The sequence below is a fragment of the Entelurus aequoreus genome, linkage group LG19, assembly GCF_033978785.1.
Source record: "Entelurus aequoreus isolate RoL-2023_Sb linkage group LG19, RoL_Eaeq_v1.1, whole genome shotgun sequence".
Taxonomy (NCBI): Eukaryota; Metazoa; Chordata; class Actinopteri; order Syngnathiformes; family Syngnathidae; genus Entelurus; species Entelurus aequoreus.
In genome coordinates, this window is record NC_084749.1 from 25,671,813 (window position 1) to 25,687,499 (window position 15,687).

General features: G+C 38.8%; 1 protein-coding gene across 13 annotated transcripts in view; it reads left to right on the forward strand.

The window, feature by feature from the left end:
- The window catches only part of LOC133635227 (leucine-rich repeat-containing protein 7-like), a 149,722-nt gene that overhangs the window by 91,223 nt on the left and 42,812 nt on the right, over positions 1-15,687 (forward strand). For all 13 annotated transcript variants that reach the window (XM_062028155.1, XM_062028156.1, XM_062028158.1 and 10 more), the window contains 4 exons: positions 77-188; positions 4,388-4,625; positions 8,661-9,167; positions 15,432-15,656. In XM_062028155.1, the coding sequence (XP_061884139.1) occupies positions 77-188; positions 4,388-4,625; positions 8,661-9,167; positions 15,432-15,656 (1,082 nt within the window). The remainder of the gene's footprint in view (positions 1-76; positions 189-4,387; positions 4,626-8,660; positions 9,168-15,431; positions 15,657-15,687) is intronic.

Below are 15,687 nucleotides of genomic sequence, written 5' to 3' on the forward strand. Positions count from 1 at the left end.
CAGTTTTCTATTCAAAGCCACAGTGGCTGTCCAGTGATGCTTGTCCCTGATTAACCTTATGATTGACTTCTTACAGGACTCAATGGGCGGCTCACCCAATGACATCCGCATATCTGACATGAGGCCCACCCTGGTAGAGCCACCGATTTACAAACCAAAGGTGGTGCTGCTTGGCAAGGACAAGAAAGGTGGCGTATCCCACTGAAACACATCAGTCATGAACACATTTAATCTGGTCTGTTATAAAGTGCTTCAGGCATGTTGTAACAGTGTCCATTAATTAGTCATGGTGCTACGCAGATTAGTTTTAGCACCGAGCACTGTGAGTAAGGGAATACTATAATGCTGCTCAGAATGTCTGAATTCAATATACCTGTTTGATCCCTGCTGATTATGTATGTTTACCCCCTAACAAGGATATGAATTGTCCATAATTGTTTTTTAGAGGGACAAAATATCAACAAAAAAAATCCAGAAAAAATAAATGTCAAAGTCAAATAACAAAATAATGTATATAGAGGGTATGCATTTATTTTTATATGATTACATGAGAAACGTTTTTAATCCTCAATCAACAACCAACATTTGTTGTACTCTGTAATCAAATCAAGAAGGGTTTTGTTCCAGTTCTCTTGAGAGATCTTCAAAACCTGGAAAGGTTTTGATGCTGTCTCCTGACAACTTATTGTTTTAGCTGCCTGCACAGATACTCTTAAAGGAGAACTGCACTTTTTTTGGAATTGTCTCTATCATTCACAATTATTATGAAAGACATGACGATGGATGTACAAACCCCGTTTCCATATGAGTTGGGAAATTGTGTTAGATGTTAATATAAACGGAATACAATGATTTGCAAATCCCTTTCAACCCATTTTCAATTGAATGCACTACAAAGACAAGATATTTGATGTTCAAACTCATAAAGTTTTTTGTTTTTTTTGCAAATAATAATTAACTTAGAATTCCATGGCTGTAACACGTGCCAAAGTAGTTGGGAAAGGGCATGTTCACCACTGTGTTACATGGCCTTTCCTTTTAACAACACTCAGTAAACGTTTGGGAACTGAGGAGACACATTTTTTAAGCTTCTCAGGTGGAATTCTTTCCCATTCTTGCTTGATGTACAGCTTAAGTTGTTCAACAGTCCGGGGGTCTCCGTTGTGGTATTTTAGGGTTCATAATGCGCCACACATTTTCAATGGGAGACAGGTCTGGACTACAGGCAGGCCAGTCTAGTACCCGCACTCTTTTACTATGAAGCCACGTTGATTTAACACGGGGCTTGGCATTGTCTTGCTGAAATAAGCAGGGGCGTCCATGGTAACGTTGCTTGGATGGCAACATATGTTGCTGCAAAACCTGTATGTACCTTTCAGCATTAATGGCGCCTTCACAGATGTGTAAGTTACCCATGTCTTGGGCACTAATACAACCCCATACCATCACAGATGCTGGCTTTTCAACTTTGCGCCTATAACAATCCGGATGGTTCTTTTTCTCTTTGGTCCGGAGGACACGACGTCCACAGTTTCCAAAAACAATTTGAAATGTGGACTCGTCAGACCACAGAACACTTTTCCACTTTGTATCAGTCCATCTTAGATGAGCTCAGGCCCAGCGAAGCCGACAGCGTTTCTGGGTGTTGTTGATAAACGGTTTTCGCCTTGCATAGGAGAGTTTTAACTTGCACTTACAGATGTAGCGACCAACTGTAGTTACTGACAGTGGGTTTCTGAAGTGTTCCTGAGCCCATGTGGTGATATCCTTTACACACTGATGTCGCTTGTTGATGCAGTACAGTCTGAGGGATCGAAGGTCACGGGCTTAGCTGCTTACGTGCAGTGATTTCTCCAGATTCTCTGAACCCTTTGATGATATTACGGAGCGTAGATGGTGAAATCCCTAAATTCCTTGCAATAGCTGGTTGAGAAAGGTTTTTCTTAAACTGATCAACAATTTGCTCACCCATTTGTTGACAAAGTGGTGACCCTCGCCCCATCCTTGTTTGTGAATGACTGAGCATTTCATGGAATCTACTTTTATACCCAATCATGGCACCCACCTGTTCCCAATTTGCCTGTTCACCTGTGGGATGTTCCAAATAAGTGTTTGATGAGCATTCCTCAACTTTATCAGTATTTATTGCCACCTTTCCCAACTTCTTTGTCACGTGTTGCTGGCATCAAATTCTAAAGTTAATGATTATTTGCACAAAAAAAAAAAGTTTATCAGTTTGAACATCAAATATGTTGTCTTTGTAGCATATTCAACTGAATATGGGTTGAAAATGATATGCAAATCATTGTATTCCGTTTATATTTACATCTAACACAATTTCCCAACTCATATGGAAACGGGGTTTGTATTTTTTTAATGCATTCTAAATAGTAAATAAACAAAAATAAAAGTCAGCTTACAATGGAGACAATTGGAGGTCCTCTATTCTGCCCATAAAACCAAATAAAAAAAACATCCAAAAAGCGCCGCCAATACTCCATTTACATGCCGTAACTTGAATATTGACCAAGTCTTAGTGATTGTGTTATTATAAGCGCTAACGCAGACAAACTATGTATAGCAGCGCCACGATAACAAGCTTGTGTGCCTATATTGACATGAGCTGCTCCCTCGCCTCGGTGCTCGTGAAAGTTTATTTTATATCATAAATATTGGCTCTCACCTTGATAGTAGAAGGATGAGGAAGTAATCCGACAAGCTTTGGCAGCCAATTGAGACCCGGAAATGGCGAGAAAGACACATTATCTCGAGGATAATGAGTCATTCTTCATCTAAACGGAAATATAACATGATTCTATTAGTCAGCATCTTAATGACAGCTGACATTGTACAGTAAGTGATGTTTTATTATGTTTGTTAGCCCTCATGAAGTCTGCAGTAAGTAATAATCAGTGATGTTGTTGAAGAAAAAAGCTAAAGTTAAAGCTAAAGTTAAAGCTAAAGTGTTTTTTAAAATTAATGTGCCGCGTAAGCCTAAAATTATCAAAATACATAAACATGACATGTTATTATAAATGTGTCTGTTACTACATTACATTTATACTTACATCATGTATATAACACCTTAATGGAAGTCTTTGGATGTTTTTAAGGGTTTTATATATAAGGTAGAAAAGCGCTATAGAAGTATAACCCATTTACCATTTACCATTTTTATAGGCAGAATAGAACGACTCCCATAGGCTCCATTCTAAGCGGACTTTTGATCACATTTTTTTACTATTTAGAATGCATAGAAATAGAAAAACATATGTCTCTTGTCTTATATAAGAATTGTGAATGATTGGCAAAAGTCCAAAAAATGCAGTTACCCTTTAAGGAGGGGCATTCAAATACAAAACTGACAGATTTACAATGAAATGTTTCAAATAGTCAAATTTCTATCAATGACCACAAGCCAAAATACCGTTATAATGCAAATAAAATGTAATTTAAAACAACAGAAATACAAACAAGAATAAAATAAAAATTAAATGTTAAATTTCCCCCTCCATTTATTTTATTTGCAAAAATCACACATAATGTTTATCAATCTACAAGAAAATTGAGCAACTCCAACCCCACCCCAATTCCAGCTTTATGGAATGGATGTCAACCAAGCTTTTTGGCTTTTTTGTAGTATAATTAGTATAAAAAAAATACAAGAAGGTTCTTTAATAATCGGGTATCAACATGCAGTGTTCTTAATAACGGCGTTACTTGTACTAGTAACGAGAAATCAAATTAATTACGTCTGTGAACGTTATGTTACAATGCCGTTACTGATAGGTTTCACGATGTAACGTGGCACGGTACTTTTGATGTGGTTGTATGTCAACGTGACAGCGTCAGAAGCACAGCAAGTTCAATGCAGAAAAATATATTTTTTACTAGCGAAAGCAACAACCAGCACCACACTAAAATGAACTTGATATCAAGTAGAAGGAGGCAACATCACACAGCAAACAACATGTAACACACGCACGCTTACACTACTACTACGAGGGAATAATGAACAACAAATCAATGATTGAAGTGACAAGCTTACCATCCGACAATACCCATTCAACACTACTTGTGGATAAGAAGATATGACAGCCATCGAGGCACAATCAATCTCTTTGTTAACCAGAGGTAACACAAACCAGCTAGCTGAGCTAATTGTTTTGTAATTATTTGGCCTCTCTCCTAAAATAAACCCGCCATACAAATTGTATTGCGGGTTTTGTTCACTTCTTTTTTTAGAGGTAAATATAACAAAATCAGCCATGGGAATGGAATACGTAATCGCCCCAGTTTATGTTTAGACATTATCTTGACCTTTACACTTATTATAAGTAAAGCAGAGTTTGTCATGTTTACAGAACTGTGTGTCTGTCCTCTTCAGAGTCTACGGATGAGGAGGTGGATAAGCTCCACTGTCTGAACCACAGTGGCTCCTCAGCCACCTACTCGGACTACTCTCCCTCGCAAGGCTCCTCTGGCTCCTCCAACCCGCCCGCTAACGCACACTCGCACGCACACTCGCACGCACACTCGCATGCACACACTCATGCGCACCAACACAACCCTGCCCTACCAGCGCCCAACAAGGATCAGGCTCTTCAAACACACTGGACCAATAGGTACACACAGATAAACAATGACAGTGCATGCAGTATTCAATGTCATCTCTGTCGCTTATGTACAACTATCCATCATGTCCTCTTTTCATTCAACGTCATCCCCTTAACTTCAGTCTCACTCATCTATCATCCTCATCCATCTCCCATCTCATTGCTCTGCTCTATCCATCCTTTTTAAACTGCCTCCCGTCTCACATCCCTCTCTGTCTTTTCCATTCCTTTGCTTGCTCTGTCAAGGTCAGAGAAGCTCATTAAGATGCTACAGACTTGTCACGATTCACTCTTTCTCTCTCTCTCTCTTTTTCCTCCCCCGCTTGAAAGCTGACCAGTCCAAACATCAGTGTGTGTTTAGAGGTTATTACCACTAAACAACGCCCGCAGTGGATCCATAATTAGGTAGAAAGGTTCAACATGCATCGTAGCATTTTAAACCAACAGTTTCACGATGCAGTAAATCCCCGCTAGTCTTCGCCTTTTATTCTGAGACACCCATTAATTGCAAATAAACACGAGCAATTGAGACAACCATAAAAAATATATATTTTTGACACTCTAAGACTGGATTGTACAGTTGCATCAAAACGCAGAAACGACGATGGCTTGCTCCTCCTACTCCTACTAGCTTGACGTTGTTTTGCGATTTGTAGTTTGTCATCTAATTTCAGATGAATATTTGCATAATTACCACATCATAAAAGTTGTAATTATGGTTTTCTACACCAAAATTCATCTATTTATTATTCAACTTATTACTATTCTTCTTCTCCAGATTTTGGCGTGCTCTACCTTCCACATTTTTCACCCGATTCAAACCGTTCCAACTTCAAACTGTTCAGCCTATTCGGGAATCCCGGGCTTTCCCTTGACAAAATTCCCAGATTTCCCAGAATTCCAGTGTTTCCGGGACATTTTTCCCATTCAAAATAAAATGGCCATTTTTCAAACTTCCACCATTTCCACAGTTTGTAACCAATTCAAACCATTCCACCTTCAACACATTACCCCTTACAGAAAATTTGAACTTCCCTTTTTCCAAGTTAAAAAAAATTCCAAGACTTTCCAGAATCCCTGGTTTTCCAAAGCCCTATTTTCACCCTTTGTTCTGGCGACTACTCTTTCCACATTTTTCAACCCACTTCAACCGTTTCACCGTCAAATCATTCCTCTTAATCAGGACAAAAAACTAAATTAATTTTTGAAATGGAAAAATTCCAGGTTTTACCGAAATTCCATGAATTCCGTAATACCATTTCTCAATTAAAAATGTTACTACTTCAACATTTCTCGACCGATTTAAAAAATTCCAACACCAACCATTTACAACATTCACATTTTTTAGCATTTTCAAAAAAATTCCCGCTTTTCCCGAAATTCCCTAATACTATTTACTACTTCAACATTTCTTGCCTGATTTAAACAATTCCAACACCAACCAATTCAGCTCATTTAGGACATTCATGCTCCTAATCATTTTTTTAAAAATTCGCTTTTCCCAAAATTCCTAAATTTCCGGGAAGTTCCCATTGAAATGAATGGGACATTTTTCCAAGTTGCACAATTCCCACAATCTAACCATTCCAACATTAACACATTCCTCTTATCCTGGACATTCAAACGGACACTTTCCAAAGTTCCAAACCAAATTCCGGTTTTCCTTGAAATTCTAACTCTTCAACATTCAAACCATTCCAACATTCAAACCATTTCAGCGTTTAAACAATTTCAACATTTATACCATTTCTACATTCACCCTACATTCCATTAGCATTTCAGTTCAGCGTCAGCTTTTCAACATTCAAACCATTCCAACATTCAAACTTCTTACATTCATAATACATTCTGTCAGCATTAGGTTGATTGGCAACACTAAAATTGGCCCTAGTGTGTGAATGTGAGTGTGAATGTTGTCTGTCTATCTGTGTTGGCCCTGCGATGAGGTGGCGACTTGTCCAGGGTGTACCCCGCCTTCCGCCCGATTGTAGCTGAGATAGGCTCCAGCGCCCCCCGCGACCCCGAAGGGAATAAGCGGTAGAAAATGGATGGATGGATGGATTCTGTCAGCATTTCAGTTCAACTTCAGCATTGGAGCATTCACACGCAATTCCTTCAGGAATTGCCTCTTCTAGTTAGATTTGATTCATCTTCAAAACCTTCCCCATTTCTCCTCGCTTGCCATTGTTCGCCTGTGATCAGTCAATCAATCAATCAAAGTTTATTTAAATAAATTCTGAGCGACCGGTGAAATGGACGTTGAGTGGATCTAGTTAATAGTGTGAGAGTCCAGTCCATGATGAAGAAAGCTAACAAGCTAAATGCATGTGGATTTATTTTCTCTGCTTAAGTGTAAATAATTAGTTGTTTTTATGATAACTTGAATAAAAAGTTGTTTGATAGCAGTTGCCGTTAAGAATTTGTAGTTTGGCGAAACATTTTTGTATAATTTGTCGTATTGGCTCCATTGTTTTTGTTTGTTTTGTTAGTTTTTTTAGCTTTTGCCGGGCGGGAATCCCCGGAAATGATGTAAAAACAAGCTGACCAATCATAGATCTCATAGCGGTTCATGTGGGCGCTGACGAAAAGCGAAATTTGCTTTGGATGTGCACATCAAGGTCTAAGGGAGGGTTAGGAGGGGTAAGAGCAAGACGGCGTAGTGACGCGAGAGTATATTACAGCGTTAAGGCTCCACTTTTAAAATTGTGCTTGCCTGATGCTAATTTACATTGTATTTGCCAGAGAAGTGCTAATGAATAGCATTAGCGATTTTACATGGCGATTTTAACACCTCCAAATTTGGTAACAAAAAATTACCACTAAGATACAATCAAACACCCTGTGTGTAATAAATACAATACTTACAGTTTAAACACTTTGTGGGACTCAACAAAAGAAAATACTGGCACATTGAATTTAATGGCAAAGACTACTTCCTGGCTAAGCTAACATAACGTAGCCTATACATATTGCCATCTTATGTCTTTGAATTGCAACTACGTACAAATTTTACTATTTAGTACACTACTGTACAGTACTTGCAAATGAGACACAAAAGTGTAAGAAAACAAAATAACTGGACAGCACAAATGTTAATGGTTTAATTAAAACATTTAACATTTATTAACACATTTGAACATTAAAAAGTGCAAATAATATGTACCCTTGAGTACATGTATCAATTCCCAGGTACTGAATGATTGGTATTATATTGATTCAAATGCAAAAAGTACCCATCCCTATATGGTATATTGTTTCCATTTTTTTCACTATTTGCGGGGGTTTGGGGCATTCTTAGAGCGTTGCCTGAGAGTGACCCTGGGTAGGGGTAGCAGTGGGAACAGACAGAAAATGACTCCAAAATCAGTACTATAAGAATTATTGAACACATCATTTTTATAAATGTAATCAATGCACTGTACAAAATACATAATAAAATAAAGTAAAAACAACACAGTCTGGTGTAGCACTGCCCTCAGAGGGGAGCTGCCACTGCTGACATGTATTTCAATGTTTTCTCTGTATTATTCATTGCGCAAGAGTGCTTTTAGCTAAATTAATAAAATTATGTGTGGTGTTACTGTTTGAGAAATGACAAAATACAAAACCCAAAACCAGTGAAGTTGGCACGTTGTGTAATTCGTAAATAAAAACAGAATACAATGATTTGCAAATCCTTTTTAACTTATATTCAATTGAATAGATGCAAAGACAAGATATTTAATGTTCGAACTGAGAAACTAAGTTGTTCAACAGTCCGGGGTCTCCGTTGTAGTATTTTAGGCTTCATATTGCGCCACACATTTTCAATGGGAGACAGGTCTGGACTACAGGCAGGCCAGTCTAGTACGCGCACTCTTTTACTATGAAGCCACGCTGTTGTAACACGTGGCTTGGCATTGTCTTGCTGAAATAAGCATGGGCGTCCATGATAATGTTGCTTGGATGGCAACATATGTTGCTCTAAAACCTGTATGTTATTTTTGGCATTTCACTCTTATTCCCCAATGTCATTTAAAAATCAAATTTCTTGTCTTACTTTAGGCTGGCCCAGTCTTTCCCCAAACCTATTGACTCCAAGCCCTTGCTATCGCAAAGAGAAACTCCTCCATCAGGGACACTGCAGCAACGTGGTGACAGACGTCCACTAAGTGAGCCTTTTGAGTGGTCTGAGGCTCCTCACTATGACAATACCGGTTTTGATGCCGAGGAGTCTCCCCTAAACCATTCATCCTCTGCTACGAGCCACGGAAACCCACAGCTGGGTTCCAAACCGCGGAGCCAGTCCACGCATGGCCGCCGTCCTCTACTGAGGCAAGAGCGGATTGTAGGCGTCCCGCTGGAGCTGGACACACAGACGCTCCCCTTTCACAGTAACCAACGCTCCGCCCATGACAATGATCCCCAAGCCTCTGCACAAGCATCTCAGAATCCTTGGCAGAATTGGACCCGCACCCCAAGCCCATTGGAGGACAGGACAGCGTTTCCGTCCAAATTGGACCTGACGCCAACCTCAAGCCCCAACCCAGACCGCAAGGTGGCAGACACAAGGTAACTTCTAGTTCAATTCCACTATTCAATAGTCTGTCATTATCTTTTTTGTCATAGAATGTTGTTGGTTTCACATTAAAAGTGCATGTAGTGTGTGGCTGCATGGAGACAAGCACGCTATTGATATACAAATTCAACCCCTATGAGTTCTGAAATATTGGAAATTTTTAGTAAAATAATCCAAAATCAGATTATGGACCAAAAAGCATTATAACAAGCACATATAGCACGTATAGCAATGGGAATTGCTATACACAACATGATATCAAGTACTTACCAGTGTCTTTATTTGTCATCTTAGCTTGATGGCAGCTTTCAACACCCCCAAACTCTCATAAGAAAACGGAATTAATAATACATTTTGAAACACAGCTTGTTGTGCAGCTGTTGGTACTTCATAATGTTGATTGTTTATGAAAATCTCCAATGCATTGTAAGATCAATCAGTATTATGATTCATTAATTCACCCCTCATATGTTACATTGTTTGATAGAGTAACTAAATCCAGACACTAAAATGGATTCAAAAAACAGTCGTGCTTGTCACATTACATTCATTTATGTATTTTATATAAATGTGTTCATGTGCAACCTAATGAGACAAAATACCACACAATTGTTTTTCTTTGCAACTCCTGCAATGGGTCACTAATTACAGCACACAAGAAGTAATATACAGTATAACATACATACAGTAAGTACAAGGTAATGCAATTGTAATTGCTGTTTTAAGCCCCATGGTCTGATCGACCCAGATCCAAATAACACATGCTAAATAGGATGTACAATGTGTGTGTGTACTATTAATGAGATGCAGTGGCGGGCTGTGTGTTTCCCACCTAGGCCTTCAGTGATGTCCGACTTCAATAATTACCTCTCAAAATACCATAATTTATGTCACCATATGACCATTGCTGGAGAAATACTATACAGGAACACATTTACGCCCTACTGTGTATTGAAACACATAAACAGTGTGCAAAACGGGTTATTTTCTGGCGCTTTTAAAAAGATAAACGCATCAGCAAATAAAACATATCTTATGTGGTACTGTCAAAAATAGAATTGCAAAAAACATTAAAAGTGAAAAAATTCAATATTTGAACTCACATCTAATATAAACTTTTCAACGCCGTATAAGCCAGTGGTACCCCCCATCGTCGGCTTATTCGAGTGGAAATGGCGGGCGTTTCCCCATTTCATCGCCAGAACAGCTGAGCTAGCTTCCAGGTTTGGCCGACATTGTCTCACAAGATGTAGTTTCTCTTTAAATATCCTTCTTGAAAATGGCCTTGCAAATATATATCTGCCACCAAATCAACGTTTTGTTCTCCTTCTCTGCTATCCCAGTCTGGCTACGGCGCAACACTTCCCGCTTCCTGCTAAATTGAAACTTGTGAATGGATACTCACTTTGGAATGACAAGTGAGTATCCAATCACAGTCTCGTTAATATCAGGCTACTTAGATAGGCTACTGTCAACAACTTATGGTCTGATTGGCTATCGCAACTGTCTCTCAACTCTAAGTGTTCTCAAATTCATCCGCTAACGGTCCCGGTGAGTATCCAATCACAGGACGCGTAAATGTCACGTTCAACCTTAGGCCAGCTAGAAGGCCTTACTGACAACAACCCATGATCTGATTGGCTACCGCAACTGTCAATCACTGTATGTGCCCGTTCGCTTAGAGTGCACGAACGCCCGCATTGTTAATTCTGAAGGCCACTGGCATATTTCGTACAGCATGGCAACATAAGCTAGCTGAATTCTGATTGGCTACAAACTGAAGCTAAAAACAACAGCATTGGAACGAGTATAATATGACATGAAGAGAATATGAATAATTTTAGATATTTAGGGAAAGTAAATTACAAAAATAATTGTATCTTTAATTATGATCATGATTTCTGATTATGTTAGGCCAGCAGAGAAGGTCTTGCTGGCCCTGACGGCACACCACTGATGAGGGGGTTGCGGATGATCTATAAAGAATGCGTGTACAGTTGATAACAATTGCCACAGTGGTGTGCACTTATTTACATGAGGTTTTTTCGTGTATACTGGCTGTCACCATGGAGATACTCATTTCCTTCCACATTTATGGCATCACATTGTCCAACCTTTGGCGTTTCATCATGTTGACGACGATCAGCACACAATTGTATGGACCACCTTTTCTACAGTAGGCTATATTGAAGGACAATCTCGACAACTGAACCTATTTTTAGCACAATGAAGGTGCTATTTAGGGCATTAAATAGTGATCCCGCGTGTGGATAGGCAAGAAAATGCATATTGCAAGATATTTTTAATATAGGAGATGATTACATTGATATATTTCCGACACACAAAAAAAAGACATGATTGAAGAAACGCCAGAACTGCAGACACCAAAATGAATATTGGTTTTATCAACCCCTAAAGTTGGGGTACTTGAATCTTGTGTCAGCAGGCAGAATTCAAACTGTAATTCCCGCCCCCCACTTTGCGCACCTTGCTAATGCAAGGTGCGCAGTTCTTCCCAGTCTCCACCTCTCTGGAAGTGCGTGAAATAGCGCACAAGAGCTGTACGTGCACACACAGTCTGAAGTTGCATCGAAGAATCCCCTCGTTCGTATTTTGTTACAGAAAATAAATGTTGTCGCCACAGGTATGTGTTTTTTAACTCTAATTATGAAATACTCACTTATGTTCATAGGGCAACACAAAAGATTGCTGAACATGAATGTATGGAACTGAAAACCTTCAGCAGCATAGATCACAATAGTCTGGAATTAAAAAAGGATAAAGATTCAGATACTATTTTTTTCTTTCATACCAGGAATAATTGTTTTTATTATACAGACAAACAATATAATAGAAACATAGAAATCAACAACAAACTGTCGATTATTCATTTAAACAACAGAAGTTTGTATGCAAACTACAACAACGTGAGGCATTTTGTGGAACAATTCAACAAACCCTTCAAAGTTATCGCTATCTCATAAATATGGAAAATGCTAAAAAAGTAATAGATTTTGACATGGAAGGATATGAACTAAATTACATCAACGGAACCAACAAGAATGGAGGAAGAGTAGCGGTGTACGTGACAAAGAACTTAAACTACAAAGTGGTAAAAAAAATATGTCATTAGCTATTGATAAGGATATACTTTTTTTTTTTTTATCCCACAATCCCATAACATATCTTAGAATATCTAACCATTGGAATATGTTGTGAATAAAACACGAACATTTTAATCAGTTGTATATATAGATTACCTAAGTCAAACATTGATACCTTTGAGAACTGAATTATGGCAAATTTTACTGAAATCAGTCAAAAAATAACTTCCTCATGTGGAGACTTCAACATTGACTTTTTGAACCCTATCCAACAAAAGCCCATATAGATGACTTTATAGACACAATGTATAGCCTGAGTTTGAATCCTAAAATAACAAAGCAAAGCAGAATCTCAAGATACAGGGCCACACTTATTGATAATATATTTACTAAGGATTTTGATAATAATACCACAAGTGTCTCTGCTAATATTCGATACTGGTGATCATCTGACAGTTTCCATAATCTATGATGGAAACTATAGGAAGAGCAACATTGATGACAATAACACATTTCGAAGAATATGTAAAGAACAAAGTATGACAGCTTTCAAGAATGATCTGTATACAGTTAAAATGATGTAAATGATGCATATGTTCTTTTTTTAATAATTTCACATTGCTCTATGATAAATATTGTCCATTGAAACAACTTGGTAACAAGCAAAAGAAAAACAATCAACCATGGTTGGCAAAAGGACTGAAAAAGGTTTGCAACAAGAATAATACATTATATAGAACATTTATAACACAAAGATCTACAGAGGCAGAAAACAAGCACAAAATGTATAAGCTAACTAGCATACTACGAGCATGTAGGAAAGAATATTACAGTAAATTATTAGACCGGAACAAAAAAAATAATAGGAGAGCAACATTATTAAAAATGTGCTGAAAAGGATTATCCTAAATACTTCTCAGATGGAAATGACAAAATATGAACAAAATAGTTAAAAGCTGACAAGCTTTTAACTACTGGACCAAGTCTGGAGGAAAAGATTCCAGATCCTGAGTGAGTTGAGGACTTAAGGACACTAGACAGAAATCCCAACTGTATGTTGGTGTGGCAAAAAAAAAAAAAAAGGATTTTGTGAAAAAATGTAAATCTAAGACTCGACTAATTTTAACGGAATTGATATGGAAATGTGTCATCAACCTATCATTTTAAACAGGCAAATTTCCAGACAAAATAAATATAACAAAAGTCGTACCAATTTATAAGACTGGTGACAAACACCAATTTACAAACTACACACCTGTTTCTTTGCTATCACAATTTTTTGAAGTTACTAAAAAACTGGGGCTGCACGGTGGAACACGGGTTAGTATGTGTGCCTCACAATAAGAAGGTCCTGAGTTCGATTCCCAGGGTCGAGGTCTTTCTGTGTGGAGTTTGCATGTTCTCCCCGTGACTGCGTGGGTTCCCTCTGAGTACTCCCGCTTCCTCCCACCTCTAGAGACTTGCACCTGGAAATAGGTTGATTGGCAACACTAAATTGGCTCTAGTGTGTGAATGTGAGTGTGAATGTTGTCTGTCTATCTGTGTTGGCCCTGCGATGAGGTGGCGACTTGTCCAGGGTGTACCCCGCCTTCCACCCGAATGCAGCTGGGATAGGATCCACACAAAATAAAGAAAAATGGAACATTAGATTACCTCTCCAGAAGGAAAACAGCCACTTGCGCATCCAATGTTAGTCCAAGACTGGCCCACAATGCCCTCTATAATACTCCGGACCAATATTTATTCAAGTTTTGGCTCTTCTTTGGTTGTTTTAGATGTACAGCGTCTTTCTGTCTTCCTATAATTTACTCTTTTTGGGTTTTGTAGTTTCTGTGTTGAGTTTGCATGTTCTCCCCGTGACTGCGTGGGTTCCCTCCGGGTACTCCGACTTCCTCCCACCTCCAAAGACGTTCACCTGGGGATAGGTTGATTGGCAACACTAAATTGGCCCTAGTGTGTGAATGTGAGTGTGAATGTGAATGTTGTCTGTCTATCTGTATTGGCCCTGCGATGAGGTGGCGACTTGTCCAGGGTGTACCCCGCCTTCCGCCCGTGTGCAGCTGGGATAGGTTACAGCACCCCCCGCGACCCCATAAGGGACAAGCGGTAGAAAATGGATGGCTGGATGGATGGGTTTTGTAGCAAGCGCAGGTATTGCGATCTTTGCAGATCTTCGGCAGCCATGCTTTACTGAAAATAAGTTCGCACCTTACACATGCTTCACTGTATATTGCATCAGCCAATGAGGAGGCTCCTTCATGGGCTCTGCTCACCCCTCCTTTCTCTAAATCCTGGGATTGGATCTGGAGAGGTTGACCGCCAGGAAGAGTTTGTCTTACGTTTTTTTTTTTTTACTAAAATACTTAATTATAAGGCACAGACAACACGCAGACGTACAATTTTTTTCAGAAATGATTACTGTTACGATATACTGGATAATGCTAATATGAGATTGTTTTTTTTAGTTAAAGAATATACTTAGCTACCCCAGCTTTAAGTCATCCTGCAGGCATAAAATTATAAAATGATATTGCTGAATAAACAATTTGTAAAATTTTCATTAGTTAAAATATGTTGACACACACACAGATGGAATATTCTCTCTTCCTTATTTGTCTTTGCAGTGCAATCGCCTCTTTTTTTTATAGCCATTTGTACGTAACTGACAGTTTGCACGCACATTGCTAAATACAGATGCAAAACACCAGTCGCAGAACAGTTTTAGTCTTTAACAATTCCTATTGCGAGTGCTAAATGATCACATTTGCATGTTGTTCTTATTGTGGGTGTTCTGATAATCATCATATTCGTATTCTACATTTTCATGAAGGCAGACACGCTAAATGGATTTTGCACTCTTTTTTGCTCATTTAAGGGAAACAATCCTCTGCGCACGGGCTTAGTAGATCATTTGTGCGTGCACTATTAAGTTTGCACATGTTTCAATAAACACTAACCTTTAATAGATAAGGACCATTATATTACACACATGTAGCACTAATAAAATGATGTGTTGCTGACTTAAAATTAAATCAGTGGCTCTATCATATTAACTTACTATATCTTGACTCTACTTAGGAGGTTGTTGTTTTACTTCTTTGGGGGTGAGAGATAGAAAACATTACTTGACCTTGACTTGTTTTTTGCTGCAAGGCGGGAGCAAGGGACAGGGCCTCTGCCTGGCAGCTGGTCATACCACAACAACCAGGGGGAGCAGAACAGAAAGGACCAGCTGACCGTCACCGGCAGCAACAAGGTAACCGTGGTAATGAGTAAAAGCTCTGACCGACTGTCACCTATGATGAAGGAGACGCGATCCAAGTTTAAGAAATCCCAGAGCATCGATGAGATCGACATAGGTTCTTATAAAGTATACAGGTAGATTTCAGTTACGTAGTAACATTAGATT